This window comes from Haplochromis burtoni, unplaced genomic scaffold, assembly GCF_018398535.1.
Source record: "Haplochromis burtoni strain Fernald_Lab_line unplaced genomic scaffold, NCSU_Asbu1 Contig_67, whole genome shotgun sequence".
Taxonomy (NCBI): domain Eukaryota; kingdom Metazoa; phylum Chordata; class Actinopteri; order Cichliformes; family Cichlidae; genus Haplochromis; species Haplochromis burtoni.
In genome coordinates this window covers 209,585-233,858 of record NW_024582428.1, presented here as the reverse complement: position 1 = coordinate 233,858, position 24,274 = coordinate 209,585, and the positions used below count along the sequence as shown (strand labels likewise).

The 24,274-nt window shown below is 41.5% G+C and overlaps 2 protein-coding genes across 2 annotated transcripts in view; one reads left to right on the top strand and one right to left on the bottom strand.

Moving 5' to 3' along the window:
* Positions 1-24,274, bottom strand: part of LOC121811739 (sodium/potassium-transporting ATPase subunit alpha-1-like) — a 63,172-nt gene that overhangs the window by 33,120 nt on the left and 5,778 nt on the right. The window lies entirely within an intron of this gene.
* LOC102303072 (piggyBac transposable element-derived protein 3) lies at positions 5,334-7,293 on the top strand. The gene is made up of 2 exons (XM_005937311.3): positions 5,334-5,791; positions 5,889-7,293. The coding sequence occupies exons 1-2, from the start codon at positions 5,462-5,464 to the stop codon at positions 7,005-7,007; spliced, it is 1,449 nt and encodes a 482-aa protein (XP_005937373.2). The 5' UTR covers positions 5,334-5,461; the 3' UTR covers positions 7,008-7,293.

Here is a 24,274-nt window from a genome sequence, read left to right as displayed (position 1 = left end):
CCTCTCTCTCTCTCTCTCACACACGCACAGAATTCCTATGCTGACTCCTCCCCTCTGTAAAGACTTTCCCCTGGGGCCCTCACAACCTTCCCTCATGGAAAACTACCAGGGTACACCACACTCACACACACACACACACACACACAACGAGACCTGTGTTAACAGTGGACCGCAGAGTAACGGGAATAGAAAGAAGAATAGAGAGAGAGGGTGATGAGCGAGGGGGATGGGGGACGGAGGGCCCGTGACTGATAAAATTTGATGAAAACAAACGTAAATCTGTCCAGCTCTTCCAGTCACCCAGACGTGACAACATGAATATTTATACAAGCGCCGTGAAATGCTTACCGATAGCTAAATGGTCACTGAGAAAGAGAAACTGAGCACGCCCACTCCAATCCAAAGCAACACCACCTCCCACTGGACTAATCCCCCACTGACCTAACTACAGCCGGATGGTACTTTGCTATATTATTCACAGGACTTCCATCTATTTAAATCTTAATGTAGCAAACTGCAGGTCAAGGGCAGATGAATTTTAGGTTAAAGTAGGTTTATTTTAGGTTAAGATTCTGTTTTTTCAGTTACAGACATTGATTACCTTTGCAGAACATAAAATGAAATGATTATTCTCACCTTACCAGACTAATGTATGGCATACAAGAGGCCAGTTTTCACCCTCATTTAACATGTGTGTTAATCCTAAAACCTGTAGCAATGATAAAATGAATCAATGGCAAAATCATCAGGTGAAATGAAACATTAAAACACTTAAAGGGTACATAGAGTCCGGATGTTCTCACTACGATCATCTCAGGGACATAGCACAGAAGCCCCACCCACTTGATGTTCAAACCCAGCCAATCAAAGGAAAGTTGGCTTCCACGGCAAGGTGCCTTTAAAAGAAGGTTAAAAACCTTGTTTCGCCACAGAGGATCAAGTGAGGCCTTGTAAAACATAAGTCAAGATAATTTTGAACAGTGATGGATGCAAAGCTACTCTAGTGGATCTCCCCCCAAACAAAATAGAGCTGGAAATGAGCATAATAGGTACTGTTTAAAATGATTTACGTTTTCTTGTGAAAAGTGACCTTTCGCGTGAGTCAGCATGACCAAGTATTATTTTCACCAAACATTTATACTGTTATACAGTTCTGGAGCACTATATGCATATATATACATATAAATGCACATCCCTAAACAGATAGTATCCTACAAAAACCTTCGTTTTTGCCAAGAACTCCTGGAGATAATTGCTGTTGCAAGTTTTACTTCGTGCACAGATTGGCCGGAGGTTCATGGAAAATACGCAGCACAGAAGAGTCAGAGCCAAGAATCAAGCACCTGCTTCCTCCTCGATTACTGCTCACTGCAGTCAACCTGAACAATATTTCAGTGTTTGCAGTTCTTTTGTGTTTTGCAGAAAGGTAATCTGATAATTTCTCAACCACTATAAACCGCATTCATTTGAATGTGATGGCTTTGTTAGATTTCATGTTCAAGTTCAATTCAATCAATTTTTTTTAATATAGTGCGAAATCACAACAGCAGTCGCCTTGTGGTTTGCTTATATTATTTGAGATCATTTGTTCTTTTATATCAGAGGTGTCAAACATAAGGCCCAATGGCCAGGATCACCCCAACCAAGACTCTCAGCTGGCTCAGTGGACAGCTTTAGAAAATGTGGAGTGCATAGATCTTTACTTTTAACTGTATTTTTATAAGTTTTATGTATTTTCCAAATTTACCCCCTCCCCCTAGTTCCATTCATATTACACCAAAGTAATTAACCAATAGATAAAAAATTAAATTACAGAAGATTTCCTGTTTTTTGACTGTGTACTATGAAAAGTCAGATTTTCTTTTTCTTACAGTGAGTCCACAGGGGGGGAAAAGGACATTTTCTGTGAATTAATGAAAACTTTATAGTTTAAAATTACATGGTAGTAGGGATAATGGACTACCAGAACCTAATTTTAAAATGGTAAATGGCCTGTATTTGTATAGCGCTTTACTTAGTCCCTATGAACCCCAAAGTGCTTTACACTACATTCACACACTGGTGATGGCAAGCTACATTGTAGCCACAGCCACCAACTTAAGATCAAAGTCAGCTTCGCTCAGGACATCCCTGTCAACATTTTAAAAAATCCATTGTGACCTGTATTTGTTTCAAGCTTTAAAAATATAGAGTATAAAATATCTATCTATCTATCTATCTATCTATCTATCTATCTATCTATCTATCTATCTATCTATCTATCTATCTATCTATCTATCTATATCTATATATATCTATCTTATCTATCTATCTATCTATCTATCTATCTATCTATCTATCTATCTACTCTATCTATTGCTATTATCTCTATATATACACACACATTTAAAAAGCATTTTATAAAAGAAATGTTTCTTTTTAGTAACGTTAAACGTGTTTAACAGTATATTTAGATTTTATACTTTTGATGCTGCAGGTTTAAAGCCTTGATTGTGTCACATAGTGTTGTTTTATTCTAGGGCGTAACATCCAAATGTGAGGACATGCGGTGCTTCGAGTTCAGCTCTGAAGCTTAACATGAGGATTAGATGGACAGTTTTCACTGTTCAAAATATAAACACCACATTGTCCCGCCCCACCTGTCACTTCCTTCAGCTTCAAAATTATGTAATACACGCAGAGTCACACATACACAACACACACACACATACGCAACACACACACACGCACACACACACACACACACACACACACACACACGCACAGACTCATACATGACACTACAAACATTAATCTTTAAATTGCCTTACAATAATGATCAGTATTTAAATGGTTAAAATTCCACAATATCCACACTGGAAGCTTTAAAAAATCTGTATAAAAAACACAAAACAAAGACAAAGCAAAGAAAAACAAAGTAAGTGAGATGTGAATGTGAGAAATACTTAAAACAAATTTAAAGTAAATTGTGGGAATTAATAAAAGCGAAATGTTAAAGTTTGTGGGGTTAATTTTGGCAGCAAAAGAAAAAATACTAAAACAGAGTGCATGACACACACACACACACACACACACACACACACACACACACACACACACACACACACACACACACACACACACACACAGATATCCTCATCTCCACCTTCACATGCCTGTTCTGATAAACCACCAATCGAACTGGTCTGCAAAACTTTTGCAAAAATACTACTTAAAAAAAAAGCACAGTCTGATCTTGCATGTAAAGACATTCTGACATAGGCCAGTGTTGCCTAGCAACAAGGTCTCATGCATAATAGTTGAGGTGTACTGTCCGTAACTCTAGCATGGTTGTGCGAGTGAGATAAAGGGAAACAAAATAAAAATTCTGACTTTGTGAGGACAGCAGGAAGTGTGCAGTGTTGGCGTGGTGAGCTGCATCAAAAAGCTTTAAATAAGAGACTGAAACAGTGTGCAAACTCCAGGTATCTGAACACAGAGTGGTTAAATCCAAGTTTGAGCTGGCATTTGCTGACCAGAAGTTTCTGTTCTTACAGCTCAGCTTCAGCACAGTAAACTTGAGGAATATCCTGACCTGACAGTACAGCAATTTTAGCAAGTAAGATGACAATTACCTCTGAGGTCGGTTTGCCCCAGAAGTGTTCACAGTTCAGGTTTTTACTCACTGAGAACTTTAGATGTAAAAGATAAGGCATACTGCTTCTGTAGCTACAGTTATGGGAAAAAGAAGGTTTCCATGGGACCCCCATGTTCACTGTTTAGTCCATCCCATGATTTAGTAGCTTGTAGAGCCACTTTTAGCAGCAGTAATGTGAATTCACTGTTTTCTGTATGTCTTTATCAGTCGCTCATATCATTGCAGAGGAATTCATTGAGGTTTGCAGTAATTTTTTATGCATAGCTCTCTTAAGGTTGAACACCACAGCATTTCACTAAGGCTGAGGTCTGGATTTTGATTGGTTCATTACAACACCTTGATTCTTTTCTTTTTCAGTCATTCTGCTATAGATTTGCTGCTGTGCCTTAGCTGTTAGGCTCACATTTGACTCTAGAATACTTTGGTATACAGAGGAGCTTGTGGTGACTCAAGGTGCTAAGGTCCCCTGGCTTTAAACAAGGCCTAATCATCATTCCTCCTCCACTGTGTTGGTATGTTATATTTGGGTTTCGCCATACATGGTGCTGTGCATTATGGCCAAACATTTCCACTTTAGTCTCATCTGTTCAAAGGACATTGTTTCCAAAGTCTTGTGGTTTGCTCAGATGCAGCTTTGCAAATTTAAGCTTTGCTGCCATTTCTTTCTTAGAGCAAGGAGGCTTTCTCCAATTCTTCCAAACAACCCATATTTATTCAGTCTTTTTCTAATTATACTGTTAAGCGCTTTAACATGCTAACTGAGGCCTGTAGAGTCTCAGATGTAGCTCTTGCATCTTTTGCAGTTTCTCTAAGAATTGCACAGTCTGATCATGGCCACCAAGTTTTCCACTTGTAAACAGTCTTTCTCGCTGTAGATTGATAGTCTTTGGCCTTATAGCCAAACCCTTCCTAGATAAGCAGAAGCAATTGCTTTTCTAAGATCACAGATGATGTCTTTTCACCTTGGAATTGTGTTAAACTTCTGCTTTTATAGCGGTGCTCACACTTGCTCACATTACAGAGATGTATATATACTTTTTGCACATACGTTTAGTTCTGGAAAGAAAAACCAAACCAAGAATCCTTCAACCGCATGAAATGTTGAGGATCAAACTTGTCCCCCATTCACAAAAACTGCACATGTGGAAAATCTGAAGAGTTACAGGTTTGCTGTACCTAGTTAGGCTTGCTAACACTAGAATTACTGAGCCTTTTTATTCCTGGTGCAAGTCCCTACTACTAGATTTATTAAACCTGCGCAAAGTTGCGTAAATCCCCTGAACCTACCGGTAAGACCTCCTAGAATTACTGACTTTTTTATTTTCTGGTGGAAGTCCCCTGCTGAAATTTTCACAGGTCATCAGCTTGATTCTTCTCCTGTTTTTATTGTGCAAACCACCCATTATCTTTGAGACCTGGAACATTTGCATTTGTTCACTCAGAGTAGCTCAGATCCAAGGCAAGAGAAAAATCTGTGTTACAACCCTACAATGGAGCTGAAGGCCTCTAAGCAGGGTGCTAGGAGGTGTTAGGTTCAGGGAATTTACGCAAATTTGCGCAGGGTTAGTAAATGTAGTAGTACGGACTTACAGCAGGAAAAAAGGCTCAGTAATTCTAGTGCTAGCACCCCGCTGAGATTTTCACAGGCCTTCAGCTCTATTGTTCTCCTGCTTTTGTTGTGCCAAACACCCTCCCCCAACCAGGAGAGATTTGTATATGTGTAGGAGTGGCATTGCTTGACTACAGCACAGTGCTGTGCATAAAAGCAGACCGGCCAGGAGGGAGAATCATTTCTTCTACGCATTTCTGAGAACGCACATCAGGATGGCCTCCGTATCACTGCCACGCAGGAAGAACCTCTCCGCGCAACAGGCTTGGGCCTTGCTTCAGGAAATGGACGAAGCAGATTCTGATGGAGGAGAGGTTTCATTTGTCCAGCAGGCCACTGATACCTCCTCAGAAGAATCTGAAAAGGAGACGGAACAAGAACCCAACATGCCTCCACGGAAGAGGCCCCGTGGTACTGGGAAGCCCTGTCTGAGCCACACGGCAAAAGACGGCAATTTGTGGGTAGAGGAGGACAATGGAATACCCAGTGCAGGAGCAAATCACTCGTGCTTCACTGCACAAGCTGGACCCACAGAGTCTGCTAAGGTTTGTCATTGTCATATTACATATGATATTTATATAAACCCATTTAGAGTGAGGTTCATGTAAATTTACCATTCTCTATTTGTTTATCTTCCGACAGCGTAAAATTACAAGTGTGCTCCAAAGCTTCCTTTGCCTGTTAGACGTGGGAATGCTGCACACCATCAGAGAGTGTACGGTACATCAAGCCCACAGAACAGAGCCGGACTGGAATTTGTCAGTTCATGAACTGATGGCATTCATTTCAATCCTGTTTGTAAGAGCAATCATGTGTCCTGTTGGTGCCATTGTGGATTGCTGGTCAGAAAGATTTCTGGTGCCAGTAATCAAAGAGACAATGCCCCGAGATAGATTCATTTCAATTATGCAACACCTTCGATTTGATGACAAGGACACGCGGGCAGAACGGGTGAAAACAGACAAATTTGCGGCGATCTCTGACATCTGGACACGCTTCAACGAGAACTGTGCTAAGAGTTACACTCCAGGAGAACACATGGCCATAGATGAACAGCTGTTCCCTACCAAGGTTCGTTGTCCATTCACACAGTATATCGCAACCAAGCCAGACAAATTTGGGATCAAGTTCTGGATGGCCACAGACTTGGACACCAAATATGTCTGCAGTGCATCTCCTTACTTGGGAAAGAACCCGAGTCGTCAGAAGGGAGAGAGGCTGGCAGAGAACGTGGTCATGAAACTGATGGAGCCGTTTTTGGATGATGGGAGAAAAGTCACAACGGACAATTTCTTTACTTCACTGTCACTGTCGCACAGACTGCTGCAGCGCAGAACAACATTACTGGGCACGGTGAATAAAGTCCGGCGTAAACTTCCTCAACTTGCGCGGATGTATTCCATAAGAGCAGCAACACGCAGGTGGCCAGTAGCAGTTTTCTACAATATGCTGGACCTGGCAGCAGGGAATGCCTACATTTTGTACAAGGCATGTACAGGGTGGACAGGCAAAAGAAGATTGTTTCTGAGTCTTCTAGCTCAGGAACTTCGTTGCCGATTCATGCAGCACAAGGAAATATTAGCACAGGGTGCTGAAGCTGCTGCAGCTGCTGTGCCAGTGTCTGGAAAGACAACGCAGTGCCAGGTGCAAGAGAGCTGCAACAGGAATCGCAGCAGGTTTACCTGTGCAACATGTCAGAAATTCACCTGTGCCAAATGCAGGGATGATGAACACTGGGTCTGCAAACGCTGTAAAGTTTGAAACACTTTGAAATAAAACAGACTTGTGTACCCATATATTGTGAATGTGTGTCTTTTGTGTCGATATGGCAGGAATTTCTGAAGGTTGTAACACAGAGGTTTGGCCTGGCTTGGATCTGAGCAACTCTGAGTGAGCAAATGCAAATGTGCCAGGCCTCAAGGATAATGGGTGGTTTGCACAACAAAAGCTGGAGGAGAAATGAGCTGACGACCTGTGAAACTCTCAGCAGGGGTGATTAACACCTCAGGACTTGCACCAGAAAATAAAAAAGCCAGTAATTCTAGTAGGTGTTGGGTTTAGAGAATCAGAATCAGAATGGGGTTTATTGCCAGATGTTGAGGTTTACAACATTAGGAAATTGCTGCGGTGCTTCAGTGCAAACAATAAGAATTAAAGTGCTATGTAGAAAGAAAGATATGTGCATGAGATATACATGAGATATATACATGAGAATAAGAATTATGAGTGCTACGTAGAAAGATATATACATGAGTGCAGGTGGTGATCAGTGCCAAACATGAAATGATGCAGTGACACAGCGTAGGGTCATGTGTTAGTGGCGGGGACAGTCATGTGGTTATTGTTCATGTGTCCAACAGCAGAGGGGAAGAAACTGTTCTTATGGCGAGAGGTTCTGGTGCGAATGGACCGGAGCCTCCTGCCTGAGGGGAGCAGGTCAAACAGACTGTGTCCAGGGTGAGAAGGGTCAGCTGAGATCCGGGCTGCACGCCGCAGTGTCCTGGAGGTGTACAGGTCCTGCAGAGATGGGAGTTTGCAGCCAATCACCTTCTCAGCAGAGCGCACAACACGCTGCAGTCTCTGTTTGTCCCTGATAGTGGCTCCAGCGTACCACACGGTGATGGAGGAGGTGAGGATGGACTCGATGATTGCAGTGTAGAACTGCATCATCGTCCGTGTTGGCAGGTTGAATTTCTTCAGCTGCCTCAGGAAGTACATCCTCTGCTGGGCTTTCTTGATGACGGAGGTGATGGTGGGCTCCCACTTCAGGTCCTGGGTGATGGTGGTACCCAGGAAGCGGAATGAGTCCACAGAGGTGATGGGGGTGTCAGTCAGGATGATGGGGGGGAGTGGGGCTGTGTGCTTCCTGAAGTCCACAATAATCTCCACTGTCTTCTGGGCATTCAGCACCAGGTTGTTGTGGCTGCACCAGGTCACCAGACGTTCAACCTCCCTCCTGTAGGCAGACTCATCCCCGTCCGAGATGAGCCCAATAACGGTGGTGTCATCTGCAAACTTGATTAGCTTGACAGACTGGTGGGTGGAGGTGCAGCAGTTGGTGTACAGGGAGAAGAGCAGAGGAGAAAGAACACAGCCCTGAGGGGAGCCGGTGCTGATGGTCCGGGAGTCCGAGACATTCTTTCCCAGCCTCACATGCTGCTTCCTGTCCGTCAGGAAGTCAGTGATCCACCGGCAGATGGGATCAGGCACATTCATCTGGGAAAGCTTGCCTCGGAGATGGTCTGGAAGGATGGTGTTGAAGGCAGAGCTGAAGTCCACAAACAGGATCCTGGCGTAGGTTCCTGGGGAGTCCAGATGCTGCAGGATGAAGTGTAGGGCCATGTTGATGGCGTCGTCTACAGACCTGTTGGCTCTATATGCAAACTGCAGGGGGTCCAGGAGGGGGGCGGTGAGGGTCTTGAGATGGGAGAGAACCAGGCGCTCAAATGACTTCATGACCACAGATGTCAGAGCCACGGGTCTGTAGTCATTTAGTCCAGTGATCCTAGGTTTCTTGGGGACAGGGATTATGGTGGAGGACTTGAAGCAGGCAGGCACATGACATGCCTGCAGTGAGGAGTTGAAAATGCCAGAAAACACTGGGGCCAGCTCGTTTGCACAGTGTCTGAGGGTGGCAGGAGACACACCGTCTGGGCCGGGAGCTTTCCGAGCATTCAGACTCCTAAACTGCTTCCTCACATCTGCTTCATGAATATGAAGAGTTGTGGTGGGAGGAGGTGGTGTGAAATCCTCTTTTGTGTGGGGTGAGGAGGGGGGTGTTGTAGGTGAAGTGTTTGAAGGTGGTGATGGCTCTATGGAGGGGGGAGAGGTGGGGGAATGAGTGTCCAAAGTGTCTCTATTGTTGGGGCCGTTGGAGGTGTGAAGGCTGCCTGATGGCTCGTCAAAACGGCAGTAGAAGTCGTTAAGGGTGTTGGCCAAGAGCAAGTCATCAGTGGAGTGGGGGGTTTTAGGCTTGTAGTTGGTGATATTCCTAAAACCTTTCCACACAGAGGCCGAGTCATTCTCTGAGATCTGCTGCTGCATCTTCTCAGAGTGCTGATGTTTAGCAATGTCCACTTCTTTAGTGAACCTGTACTTGGCCTCTCTGTAGCAGTCCCTGTCTCCGCTTCTGAACGCCTTTCTCTTTTCCAGCCACAGCTTTTTGAGTTTAGGAGTAAACCAGGGTTTGTCATTGTTATAACTCACCCTGGTGCGTGATGGCACAATGCTGTCCTCACAGAAGTGGATATAGGAGGTGACAGTGTCCGTAAACTCGTCCAAGCTGTTAGAAGCAGCCTTCATTGTGTCCCAGTCTGTGGTCTCCAAACACGTGCGAAGCTCCTCCACAGCCTCGTTGCTCCACAGTTTTTTGGTCCTCACGACAGGTTTGGAGAGCTTCAGCCTCTGTCTGTACGCGGGGATCATGTGGATCATGACGTGATCAGAAAGTCCGAGTGAAGCGCGGGGCACCGCACGATAGGCCCCGCTGATCGTGCTGTAACAGTGGTCTAATGTCCTCTCCTCTCTGGTCGGGCATTTAATATACTGCTTGTATTTCGGAAGCTCATGGGGAAGTTAGGGAAGTTACGCAAATTTGCGCAGGTTTAGTAAATCTAGTGTTGCTAAGCTATAACTGGACAATCACTATACATCAGAGGTGTTTTAGAAATCAACTTGTTTTCAGTGTTTTTTTGTGATTTTTTTTTTTTACAAATGTAATAACGAAAAAATATACAGACTGTACGACATGAGATGGACTCGCATACTGAAGCTGATGTTTCTCCCTTCATTTACGTCTGGTAAATGAGCGCAAGAAGGGGAGGATTTGTGCTCAAGGGTCCCTCTGAGGCTGATCTTAACAAGGGGAGAGCAGATGGATTTCTTGGACACACGCATACACACAGGAATTAAAATGGATTGACAATGTGAGCCTCAAGGGAACAATATGGACTTGGATGCAAAGTAAAATTATTTCAGATTTCAGTTTCTGCTGCAACTGAATTTCAGATTTCCACTTCACTTACTGCTCTGCTGGATCATTTCACAGGCCACACGTAAGAAACAGCATGGGCATGAATTTGAATTAGGACAGAGAACAAAAAAGCAGAATGCACATAATGCATGCACACACTGAGGAACGTGGATTTCTCTCTGGGCCCCCGGGGACTGGTCTTAGCCTCTTAATGATGTTAGAGCCAGAGAGCTGGATTTACTGTGGTGGGGAGGGCCGAGGAAGGACAGCCCACTACAACCAGACACACACACATACACACACTTCTGGTTATTCCACTTATCATTCTATCAATCATGCACATATTCGTGCACAAATTAGCATTCGGAGAGGAGCATGACACTGTACCACACTCCCAAAGGACGAGAGATTCCTGTTGGGGAACAGGTACGCACTCACCATGTGAGTAATGACACGGCAAAATGACAGGTGTAAATATGAAGCTAGACAATAGAGTCAGTACAATGAGTTTTCAGAGCAACTTTAAAGCAGTTTGAGTGTATCTGGGATTAGGGACATGATGGTGAGATTACAAAAGAACAAAATGTCACCAGCATCTGTCATCACACTGTTTAACTTTCTGTTCATTTTGTTTCTATTCCATCTACCAATGTGTGGATTTAAGGAAGTTAATCTATTACTAACTTATATAGTAAAGTTAATAAATCATTAACTCTGATTAAATAATCATCTGCTGTGCTTTAATCTTCTTTTATGTACCATGTGGTCAAACCTTTCGGCACAATCATGGGATTCATCTGAAGATTGAAACACATAGATCGATCGATTTGCTTGTGTGGTTATCGGAGTCATTCGCTAACATTGTATTTCTCTCACTTAATAACAGTGACTGTAACTGCTACCCACCCTTTTCTTCATTTCTGCCGCACTCTCGTTTCCCTGCTTCCTTGTAAAGATTTTTTTTCCTTTCCTTCCAGGTTGAAAGCTTTATTGGTTATTTTTGTTTTCTGAGCTCATTATTCTCAGAAAGGAAGTTGTGGGTCCTGCGGCCCATTGTGTGGAATTTCACCTTACCCCTTTTTGTTTCTTTGTTGCCAGGCCTCCCCACCTTTAGTTTAAATATACTAACGTTAATTGGTAACTGAAACTCAGGTGTGGCATCCTCTGTGTATTTTGTGATCACTGAGATAAGCTTAAAGGTATATAATCCTTTTATATATATACCTTTTCAGCTACTCATTGTCAACCAGTCACATTGGTGTGACACTGCTGTGACATTTAGCTGGGTCAAGACAACCTCCTGAAGTTTAGAATGGGAAGAAAGGTGATTTAAGTGACTTTGAACTTGGTATGGTTGTTGGAGGGGCTGGTTTGAGAATTCAAACTTCTGGATCTGCTGGGATTTTCCCTCCCTCTAGAGCAGTGGTTCCCAAAGTGTGTGTGTGTGTGTGTGTGTGTGTGTGTGTGTGTGTGTGTGTGTGTGTGTTTTGGACTCGGGGGGGGGTTGATGGCAGGAGAGAGGGGCCAAACATCTGATAAGAATTTAGCAGTAACTGAGTAACTGAAACACCCACTTTTTACAATCAAGGATGCAGAAGAGCATCTCTGAATGCAGAACACATCCTGCCTTGAAGCAGATGGGCTATAAAACGAAACACCACACACTACATTCCACACAGGCTCACCAAAACTGGAAAAAACAGACGGTAAAAATGATGCTTGGTCTGCTGCAGTTATGTCAACATGGATCAAAGTCTCTGAGGAAGTTTTCCAGCACCTTGTTGAATCTGTGCCATGAAGATTTAAAGCAGCTCTGACAGTAGCGGTAGGAAAGTGCAGATATTAGAGTGGCTGATGAGAGTACGTCAATGTATTTTATCAGCCTCGAATATGAAAAAGAAGCTTATACATGTGACTGCAGTACTGTTCTAGAAAAAGGCAAATTTGTTGTGAGCTCATTCAGTCGATCAGGGCAGGATTTGCAGAAATTTTCAACCCTTTTTTATTATTACTGGCTCTTTGAGTTTAATGAGGAATAGATCTGTGTCACGCATTAATCCATACCGCATCAGAGTATCAGTTAAATATGATGAAAAAGTGAACTTGTTTTGAAATTATGTATTGATTTTTCCCTCCCTACTGTCTCTGCAGCCCTCCTCCCATCTGTCTGTCTGCCTGTCACTCTATCGCGTGCTCTTGTGAATGAAGCGTTCACACACACACACACACACACACACACACACACACACACACACACACACACACACGCACACAGCAGCAGCACAGCATGTTGCATGGTGTGGGCAGCTGACATTTCACTGCAAGCAATCTGCCAGTCAGAGTTGGATGTGCTCGCGTGATCGCACACTAATACACCAAATCATACACACACGAACATGCCAAATCTTCAGTGAATGAATGAGGGATTTTTTCGCCCAGTTTACTTGATCATACACATGTGTGTGCTTGATTCATGTTACGTAACGCTTCATTCCCTGCTCTGACTTTCTGCCATTTAGTTATCCATGTGTGCAATGAATCACCAGGCTGCTTCACTTTAATGTAGCGAGCACGTGCAAGGGGTTACGTAACAATCTACTGTAATCTCATGTAAACATATAAAAAAGGCCACCTCATTCATATATTAATAATAACCTGAGAAAAATAATGGCAAAAATAGAGACAGCTGACAACTAAATAAATTCAAGTAGAAAAATACTGACTTATGCGTCATCAGGTATGAATAAAGTATCAAATGTTAAGTACTAGTGCAGAAGGTTTATAGATGCACAGAGGAGGGTTTAGGGATCTGTTTATAGTGTATGATGAGATTTAAATTATGTAAAATGTAAGATTAAGGCATGCAAACATCATGCGAGATATTAAAAAGATTATTATGACTATTTTGTCTATTTATTTTATGTGATTTCTTTTGTTCTGTTCTCCAATTATTTTTGTGAATTTTATCCCCAGCGTTGAACAACTTTTTTGCTTTTTTTTTTCACAGTCAAACACCAAACACAGAGCTGCACTTATGTAATACCGGACTAGCAGGGAATTTTGTTGTAGGCTATATGTAAAAACAGATTAACGTATACAGTTCTTTTGTTAGTATTCAGTGCAGCTAAATGCTGCATGAAAGAATAAACTACTGTTTACTGAGCTATGCTGCACTTGTCAAAAATAATGAAGTCAGAGTTTAACATAAATTAAACACAAAGATAGAATGAAGCTTTTAATAGAAAGTAATTCGAATGGAAAAAGAGAGAAGAGTAGATGCAAATGTTACGTGTCTATTTTTGCACATGGTTAATGAAATGCATTCCAGTTTCATTAAAGACTGAAAGCATATTTCTATCTATAAATTGTTAATTGTTGAGTCTGTTTTGCAATGGCAATTTTTATTAAATGTAAACTCAATGTGCTTCACACTGAAGAAAAAAACATAAAAACCTGTGCAGGTTTATAAATACATTTCTGAATAAATAAAGCATCAGATTAGATTGCATGAAAATAAATGTTAAAATTTGTAAAAATATTCTTTTTAAGAAAATATTATTGTAATCTTAGAGAAAGAAAAAACAGCATTACAGTGCTAACATGGCTAAATTCAACAGCACAATAATTGCATAACGATGTCCCCTGATGAAGCACAACATCAGCAATCCAAACCAGAGATCACGTTACTGCATCTACCCAGCGAAACAACTGCTCTTTTAAAATGCTAACCGCTTAGCCCCTGCTATACGCCGCTTTCAAGTCACATAGCAAATACTCAGAGGGAGTACGCATGAATGAGCTTAAACTAGAGCACGAACTAATCCTGTATACTTATCATTACTGTAAAACTTAAAAGAAGGATTTTGTGCCTGTCATTATTTAATCTACTTCTTTTGGAACTGTGGGCTTAAGATATTTAATGTAGCTTAGCAAAGGTTCAATCAGGAAGAGTACTTCATTCATCACTGTGTCACAGCCACACCTCTCTCTCCATTCATAGTTTCAAATGTAAGAAAACATTTTCAAGTTCATTTCATCGAATCAAACAAAGGGAAAGCCAGTTTAAAGTAAACCATGACAGGCAATAATTATTCTGCCATTGCATTTAGATCTAAGGTTTCTCTGAGAACATGAAGTACATTAAACTCCCTGAATGACTCGTGCAGTGGAGATAAGTATGCAGGAGGCTCATCACCAACAGCTGCTGTTTATAATTTTTAAGAGGGGGTGAGATCAGAGGACAAGATGTCCTCACACATGCTATAATTAGCTTTGTGGGTGTGTTTCTTCCTCGCAGTGACAAAATTTAGGTGTGCATTTACAATTCGGAAATTGTCATAATTACACGAAGAAAACAGGATGTTTGTGAAAGTCTAAAAAGAGCGAAAGCTGCTGCCGGAGGAGAAAATCACCGACATGTGCTGTTTTTCGACCAGGAAGGCTTGAACTAATTTGGGGCTGTGACCGTGTCGGTGTGTGTGTGTCTGCACATGACAGGTGTAGAGGTTACCATGGCAATCAGACAGCAAGACTGACGAAAAATGTTTATGGAAGTAGTGTGATGGCAGCGGAAAACTATCACCAGTTCTGCTATCTCACACACGCTGTGGAAACATGGAAACGGTGGATGATACTTTATTTCTTGTCAGTGCATTTTTTTCTGCTGAATCGACACTTTCAGTTAGATTGCATCAGTTTACCTCATCATGCGTGTGTGTGTGTGTGTTTTCCCTGAAGGGTTGTTAAGAGCAAATATGCCATGTGTGGTTTTGGCACCCAGTGTGTATGTGTATATGGTTGCACACCATTGCCTAGAGGCAGCCAGAGTTCTGCCATCATTATCTCTCCTCGCTGGGAAGTTTTTGGAGAAGTGGGCCAACTTTGATGAAACGGTGCACAAGACAAGTAGCAAGACGAGAAAGTTTGAAATCAAAAGACTAGAAAAGAAAATGTAAGCAATGTACTAGTTGTTATTTTTTTTAAAGACAACTAGCGACCGTCATGTAATTCAAATTGTGCATTTTCACTGCAGAAAAAAGACTAAAACTCTTCCTTTGTTCTACTAACAGAAAACATCCAGACTCTGTCTTCCTGCCACTGCAAGTGCATGCACAGATTTCTTTTGTAAGGTTTTCAGGTAAGGCTAAAACTTCATCTGATGGCAGAAATCCCAGATCTCAATCTGAAACACCAGTAGCTAATCAATTGTTCCTTGGCTTGGTGTACCAAGGCCATCTATGCACTGGCAGATATTTGAGATATCCCTCTAACAAACACAGGATTGGGTGAAAAACAGCATCACATTTCTTGGTATTCTGATAAAAGACTGGACTACTTTAGTTATCATAGTAATTAGGTCCCCTATGAAATGTTTCATTTGAAAAAAAAAAACACTCCCTACCAGTCTACTCACTCTTTGTCATCAACACAGTGCTGGTACAGAGCCACTTGTTATTTGAAGAACCAGCCCACATTTTAACAGGTTTAGCAGCTGATTTTTACATAGCACCGTTTGCAGAGGTTGGGTCATTTCCATGGGAATAATATCATAATGGACAGAATCTGTGGGCAGCATCTTCCAATTATTTATAAGTTTCTTGCAGTAGGACTCTGGGATGGGACGCACTCTCTAAGTCTTTACACTTCTGCACTCAAAGACTGAGTCATATCACATTTGTCTCGCTTCTACTAGTACCTACTCGGCTCTGCTTGACCCGACTTGGTTTTTAGGATTTTACATTAGGTAGTAGAACCTGGTACCAGGTACTTTTTTAGTACCTGCTCGGCCTGGGTTCAAAGCGATCTGAATCAACCTGAAAATGTGATGTCAGCAGACTGCATGCCCCCGATTGGCCTGTCAGTGGTGTCACTCTTTGAGTCATGAGAGTGACTCCTTAACAACAATCATATGCACAATTTCTGAAACCTGGCAACATGGTTCCTGAGTCTGACAAGATGTCATAGACCGAGCAGTAAATGGCCTGTATTTATATAGCGCTTTACTAGTCCCTAAGGACCCCAAAGCGCTTTACATATCCAGTCATCCACCCATTCACACACACGTGATGGCAGCTACATTGTAGCCACAGCCACCCTGGGGGGCACTGACAGAGGCAAGGCTGCCGGACACTGGCGCCACCGGGCCCTCTGACCACCACCAGTAGGCAACGGGTGAAGTGTCTCGCCCAAGGACACAACGACCGAGACTGTCCAAGCCGGGGCTCGAACCGGCAACCTTCCAATTACAAGGCGAACGCCCAACTCTTGAGCCACAATCACACCAATGTGACTGGTTGAGGTATGCAGCCACCTCAACGTCCTCCATTGTTGTGTTTGTGGCATACAAACAAGTCTTAGCCATGTTGCTATAATGACCCTGTGCACATTGAAGCTGTGTCCAGATTCATAGGCTGTATCCTCCTGAGGACCCGGCCTTTGTGGCCTATGTGGGCTGGGTCCTCGAAGGCTGGGTAGGCCGGAATTGAGCGGCTGTGGTGAAATTGGACAGCCTTGCCTTCAGATTTGCATCACCACCTGTCTCAGTGGAGTTTCATAAACTCAGCTGTCTGCTTCTTGCTATCTAAAATATAACAGGACACTGGCGTAAATTCTCGATCACACTTCTGTTTAATCAGTTTTCCATTCAACGTTTATTCAGCTGTAATCTCAGCCAAACCGATTAACTCATGAACAAATAAAACACTGAAAAAAGCCAAACAATAACATTTTTAAGTTATCTAAGTGACTTATATATCATGTTTAATCTGAGTAATGGGGGCTTTGAAAACGATGTGCCGGGAGTTTGCCGTTCTCAGCAGCTCTAGTGACCCTCAAGCTCCTGGCTAGCTATCGAGCTGCTGGATAACAGACGTCTCCAAAAATGTCGTAGCACTTTTACAAATATGTGATGTCTTGATAAACCGAGCAGATATTTAAAGTTTACACAGCTACATTCTTACCTGAAAATGTCTTAAAAGTTTATTTTGTGACCCAGAAAAAGTAATAAGATTAATATTAAAACAAAGTAACTGTCGCTATTGTTGGAATTGGCTGGGCCGTGTTCTGGGATATGGTGAGCCACGAAGGATATACCTGACCCATCCTTCAAATCTGGTGAAATGAAAGATGCATTTGTTGGCCGCATTTGAAGGAGTCTACGAATTTGGACAGCCTTCGTCGCGTTGCTGTGATGTAATCGGCCTACAAATGCTGCCTCAGGAGGATAAAAAGGCAGACGGCTGAAGTGAAGCGGCTGAAGAGTAAACCTTTAAAAGTAAGCACTGAATATTATGTCACATATTTATGTGCAAATGTTTAATAATGAAGAACATTAAAACATTACTGTTGGCCACATGTCGGCAAAGTTATGTGACATTAGTGATGTGAGTACTCTCAGCATCAACTTGGTTTTAAAATCTTTACTTTATAATATACACGGTTCAATAGCTGACCTTAATCTTACTGAGAATGTGATGATTTTATGGATAATATCCACAAAGAGAACAGGCTGAAAGTCAGTGATGCTGCCATGTTTGTTTCAGTTCTATGAAGCTTTGAGTATTTTGGATTAGTAGTACTGCTGTGTTTGTTGCATCATATTGCTGTAATTGTTTATATGCTTTATATATTCTGAGGTAAGTTGATCTATAGTGTTACATCATATTCTATAAGGATGTTATGTGTTTGTATACTATCTGCCCAGTTTGACCCATTTAGCAGAAGTCAGCCTGTTTAAGGCTCTTATATCTGTTTTGTATGACTTGGTATAATTTTCTCACCCAATAAAGGAATATTTAATATATAAGTCTACTCTTCATTCTATCAGAAACAGTTTTCACAGCTCGTACATTTTGTTTTTACACATATATGTAAGCATTGAGCCAATTTAGTAATGCCAACATTTTAAAATAACAATATTTGTCTCTTATACATAATATACACTATACTATATATATATACACTATATATACACTGTCAAAGATACTTGTCTTTGAGTGAAGATTTAAGGTGATAGGAAATTTAAATAACTCCAAATTGAATCTTTACTGAAGCTCAGTATTTGACACCTCTTCAAAACAAAACAGGAAACATAATGAAGGACAAGGGAGACTTAAACACAGGGGTTGAAGACACACGGGGAATCACAATGAACTATAATAGCAACCTAGGCATAATTAAAAAACATAAACATCAATATATATATATATATATATATATATATATACTCAAAAGACCCAAGATCGTGACAATGAGATGGTACTCAATTGTAGTGGAAGACTGTTGAAACCGAAAGGGTTAAGTACAATCGAGTCGAGTTGAGTCGAGTTGAGCTAAGTGGGTACAAGTGTAAAAGAGGCCATTGTACATTTCCTGAATGTTGTGGCAACATCAAAAGTGTACAAAGGTGTAGAGCAGGGGTCCCCAATCCCAGTCCACGAGGGCCGGTGTCCCTGCAGGTTTTAGATGTGTCCTTCATCCATCGCAGCTGATTTAAATGGGTAAATTACCTCCTCAACATGTCTTGAAGTTCTCCAGAGGCTTGGTAATGAACTAATCATGTGATTCAGGTGTGTTGATCCAGGGTGAGATCTAAAACCTGCAGGGACACCGGCCCTCGTGGACTGGGATTGGGGACCCCTGGTGTAGAGGATGTGCAGCTATGTGAAGTACATGACTTTCTCTACAGGTTTGAGTGAAACACGCTCATGTGACTGACAGGTGATCATACTAGACAAACTTGTATATTTTTAGTGTTGTGGGTGTCTCACAGGGCAAGAGAGACATGTCACCAGTCTGTCACAGGACTAACACAGAAAGCCAGATTCATGCTCAAACCTACAACCAATTTAAAATCAGCAGTTAACCTAACCCAAGTCTTTGGAATGTGGGAGGAAGCCAGAGAGAAGCCACACAGGCATGAGGAGAATATGGAGAACCACCACAGCACCACCATGCACCAACAACGACCCAAAAAAGTCTCTTAACGCCATCCATCCAATCCATCCTTCTTCTTATCCAAATACAGGGTTGTGGGGGGGCTGGAGCCTATAGCAGCTACCACAGGGTGAAAGGTGGGGTTAACCTTGGAAAGGTTGCTCGCCTGTTGCAGAGTAAACAATCCACAAAGCAAATGTTTAAATTTATAGCCATTCATAACTAAATAGAAACCTTTAGTTAAAGTTATGCATGGTCGCCAGAATGTCCCCTTCCACACTAAAACAATAGCGAACATTTATGAATGGCTAGACTAACCCCACTGCAAGATATTCTCAGTGTGGGGCATCAACACAAGCCGGCAAAAGTTCATTAAACAAAGTTCACAAACAAGAAAAGGTTAATAGTAGAAAGCTTGTCCTGTGTCTATTTTTCCTAATGAGAGCAGCAGAACAGCAACAAGTGAATTAGTGAGACCCAAGAAGCAGTTTTTAGTCTGATCAGCATCCTTTTCAAAAAAGAAAGTAAGTTAGCAGGGTTCATGTGGAGGACTCGTGCATACACATGCTCACACAAACAGGTTGTCATGGTAACTGTAGCTCAAGCATCAGGATGTGTGCTTTAAATAACCCTCATCTATATCAGTGTGTCTGACTGTCAGCCTATCAAACTGAGAAGCTTCTTCCATCTAAACAAGTTTGTGTATGTGTGTGTTTTAATTTAGAGTGGAGTGAAATGTTTTTTTCACACCACTGGAACCAGAAAATTTAGTTACACTACCAAAGTTTTGTACACGCTTGTGTCATCAATAGATGTACTAAAATTCGGGAGATCTGTCTATTCAGCAAATACAAAAAAATGTCATATAATATTTCTACAGAGAAAAAACACCCTTTTTTTGTTTTTCCTGTTTTGCTACTTTTTGTTTGTTGTAGTGTTTTGCTTCACAGTGCCACTGTACTAATCTGATGCCAAACAAAGTAAAAAAAATACATTAATAATTAGGTATAAGAGGATCCTAACTGCGACGCTTTCTGCTCCCTCTACTGACCTCTTCCACTTGCTGTTGATATATCTTTTGCCCACAGATGAATTGCCACTGCTCATTAAACAGAAAAACAAGATAAATTATTATTGATTAGCAATAATTGGAAGTCATTTTTGTTGATTTAGATTTTCTTTGTAAGAGCTTCAGTGGACAGCATATACAAACAAAAACTTTGCTTTTCTTCAATATAAATTTTTTTTGTCATAATGCAAGGAATCAGTTTAACTTCCCCAAAACTGCAATAAATAAAAAACCTATAACTTACAATATAAAGTTAAGTCCTTTTCATCTATTTGGATAGGTTCATTTGATAACATCCATCCCTTTGTCTCCAAACTGCTTTGATATGTTGCTCATACCAAGGCCAGTGGTTTATAGCTGGCTCTGACATCCGGGTAGCTTTAGCTTTTCCTTTTTTAGGTTCTATAATATACTGTAACAGATGGCTGCCTGCAACCTAGAGGTGCGACGGCATGTACTGCTCCTCTCACATCTGTCATAACATCCAAGAGTCATCTTGGATGTGTGTGTCATCACATGTCATCATATGGGTCATCATATGAAATTTGCATCCACATCTGCCCTTAAAGTCATTTTTTGTACATTACTTGACTCCAGTAAAATCACTCTGCTGCACTCAGGGTGGCTGACTTCTACAAGTAACACCTCACATTATCCTCAGAAGTGAAAAACCCAACATCAGCAGACTGTCATGAGTGTAAAATGTACTGCAACATACGGATGGAAGAGAGGATTACTACAATGATGCAAACCAAAGAGATGCATATAAATCTAAATAATTTTATAATATTTAGATTAATGCTGCAATGCTTGAATATAAAGACACTGAACATTTTCTTTCTTCTTACTGTTTGCATAATGTTATTTGTTTCAGTGCACCAGTGGGGAGAGTCAGAAACACTGATCACGGTGATGGCACCATGGATGGACCCATTAATGAAGTTAGATATATATATTCCAAATATCTGCTACAAGCTGTAAACCTTATTTTGGAAAGTCAGCAAAATTTGGAAAATCCTTTTAACTAAATTTTACTGGTTATGCCAAATGTGCACTCAGATTCACTTCTAAAAAGATTAGAAATTATATAAACTTGACTACATTTATTCCACTTTTACTTGTTACTCTGGAAATTTTAATAACCCAAATGCTCTTTTTTAGAGCTAATGAACTGAAAAAAAAAAAAAATTTAAAAAATATGTTTTTCTTGGCACACTTCTAGTCCTTGGCAGCAGCTGAACCTAACTGAGTTTAGTTGCTGACCGTGTCCGTCCCTTTATGACCACAATGTACCATCTCAGTCATCTCGAACTGGTTTCTAAAACATGACAATGAGTTCACTGAACTCAAATGACCTCCACAGTCACCAGATCTCAATCCAATAAAGCACCTTTGGGAGGAACAGAAACAGGAGATTGGGTGGAACAGGAGATTCACATCAAATCTGCATCAACTGTGTGATGATGTCATGTCAACATGGATAAAAATCTCAGAGGAGTGCGTCCAGCACCTTGTTGAATCTGTGACATGACAAATTAAGAGAGCTCTGAAGACTTTAGGAGGTTTAACCCAGCATTAGCGAGGTGTACCTAACAAATTGGCCGGTGAGTGAATACTGCAAACTTGAAAACTGGCTCATCCACACAGTTTGCAAGGTGGGAAGAGAGTACAGTGCTGTACTTTTCTGCCTTAAGCAGGGATTGTGTGAATGTTCTCCACATCTGCTTCTGATCCCAAAAAGTAATGTAATATGTATCCGATGCAACATCTGACCATCATTATTAAAGTAAACACAATACGGAGCCAAATCCAGGATTGGACTGTACCAGCTCTATGAAGCAGAACACAAAATACAAGTCTGAGTTTACCTGCACTTCAGAGTTACGCCTATGATGTAGCTGTGAGATATGAACTCTCAAGAGTCCTTTTTGATTAAATGTAAACAAGACAACAAACGGGATTTTCAAACACAACTCCTCTACAAATCAGACTCAGGAAAATGTAATAATATAACAAGATGATCTTTTACTTTTAAGACAAACTTAACCACTGCAGGCCAAAACGTGGGAAAGGAAAATTCTGCTTGATGCTCAGGTTTGTGGACAGGAATGTGAGAAGTGCTGGTTAATAATAATGGATTGCATTTATATAGCGCTATTCATTCACTCTCACACACTGGTGGAGGCAGCTACAGTTGTAGCCACAGCTGCCCTGGGGCAGCCTGACAGAAGCAAGGCTGCCATCTCTCGCCATCGACCCCTCTGGCCATCACCAGTAGGTGAAGTGTCTTGCCCAAGGACACAACGACCGAGACTGTCTGAGCCGGGGCTCGAATCGGCAACTTTCCGATTACAGGACGAACTGCCAATTCTTGAGCCACGATCGCCCCGGAGTTGGTTAGAGGTAGAAGCTGGACAGACTGTTCTATAACTGGAACACGGAGGAGGCTCCATCATGGTTTGATCTGTATTCCAGTCAGTGTTGCAGACCTTGTTAAAACTGATAGATTTCTAAATGCAGAAAAAGTACCATCGGATTATGATCCACCATGTAATACTAACTGGAAAGCACCTGATTGGTAACAGCTTTATTTTTCATCATGTTATTGATCCCAAGCACACTGCCAATGCAGTAAAATCATACCTGGATAGAAAAACACACACAGTGGAGCACTATCAGTCATGGATTGGCCTCCCCAGAGCTCGGACATCAACATTATTGAAGCAGTGTGGGATCATGTTGACAGAGAACAGAACAAAAGGCAGAAACATCCAAAGAAGAGCTTTGAATGTCCTTCAAGAAGCCTGGAGAACTATTCCTGAAGACTACTTACACCAAACATTGACTTTCAACTTAATTAGAACGGCACTAACTCTTGTTCTAATAAAATAATATCTGCATACAGACATTACCTCCAAGTGCATTTGACTCTTTCATAGGACTGTCCTCTACCTGTGCAAATGTCCTGGTTTATAATGGCTTTGAGTTGGTTTGCTTTCTTAAATCCACTCTCAGTGGCTCTTAGTGTGTTGAACACTGAGGCACAAACTTTTTGGAGTATTCTGGGTAATTAAAATGAACATAGTATGACACCAGATGATTAGTTCCTCCTAGCCAAAAACTAAACAGGGTAGAGGAGATAACGTTTTTGAGTCCAGTAATAACGTTTGCAGGGTAGTTGCATGCTGTAAGGGGTTTTTTGGACAGGCACTATGTGCTTTTGACTACTTGTTTTCACCAGCCTCCAGTCTTAATGCCCAAATATTATCCTGATTTTCACATGAGAAAGGCATTAATCTTTCTAAATTCTCAGGATAAAGGATCATTTTCCAAAATAAATAAATAGCTCCAGTGCTGTCACCAGCCTTTTTCATAACTTTTGCCTCCAGTGAATAAACCAATAAACCAATTATTTTATTGCATTCACACTATCAGTCTCTCGATTGCTTGATTTCACTGAGCGTGTGTGTAACTCAGCCAAGTGTAAGTGCTCTACCCCAAGGACACTGTCAGGAACACCAAACAAGAAAACTACATTTCCAAATCAATCATTTCAGAAAAGCTTCTTTTCCCAGCATAAAAATGATTTCAGTGCCATGACGTGCGCCACAATCTGGGACAATGTTGAATCAGAGCTAAAATTATTCTCAGGAGAAAAAAAATCAAATAATAATAACAATAAAAACTAGTGCTCAAAAACATGTAATCCTCTCTTTGTCTCATACACATACACAGATGTTGTTTATATTGAAAAAAGGGGGAAAAAAAGTCTCCCAACTGTCTTTCCCAGAATCCTTTGTTGGTTTTCCCAACATGCTTGCTGGTTGCATGGAGAAGAGGGAGGAGCCAAAATGTCAGGGGTCACCTGACAAAGATGTTTGATCTTTCTTTTGGCTCTGCGTGTCTCTATATTAGTTCAGTCGTTCTCAGTATGTGTTTGCTCTTCTTTTTCACAGCAGGTTCAAAATTAGAAGGATGAGGATCCGTCCTCGGGCCTGTACTTGCGTCTGAGCACGCTCCCTCTGGTCTCTGGGGCCATAAATGTTTCATCCT

Bases quoted from the DNA above. Each gene is read 5' to 3' on its own strand.
- LOC102303072 (XM_005937311.3), top strand. From the start codon at position 5,462: ATGGCCTCCGTATCACTGCCACGCAGGAAGAACCTCTCCGCGCAACAG. The intron at 5,792-5,888 runs GTTTGTCATTGT...ATCTTCCGACAG, and splicing joins GACCCACAGAGTCTGCTAAG to CGTAAAATTACAAGTGTGCT.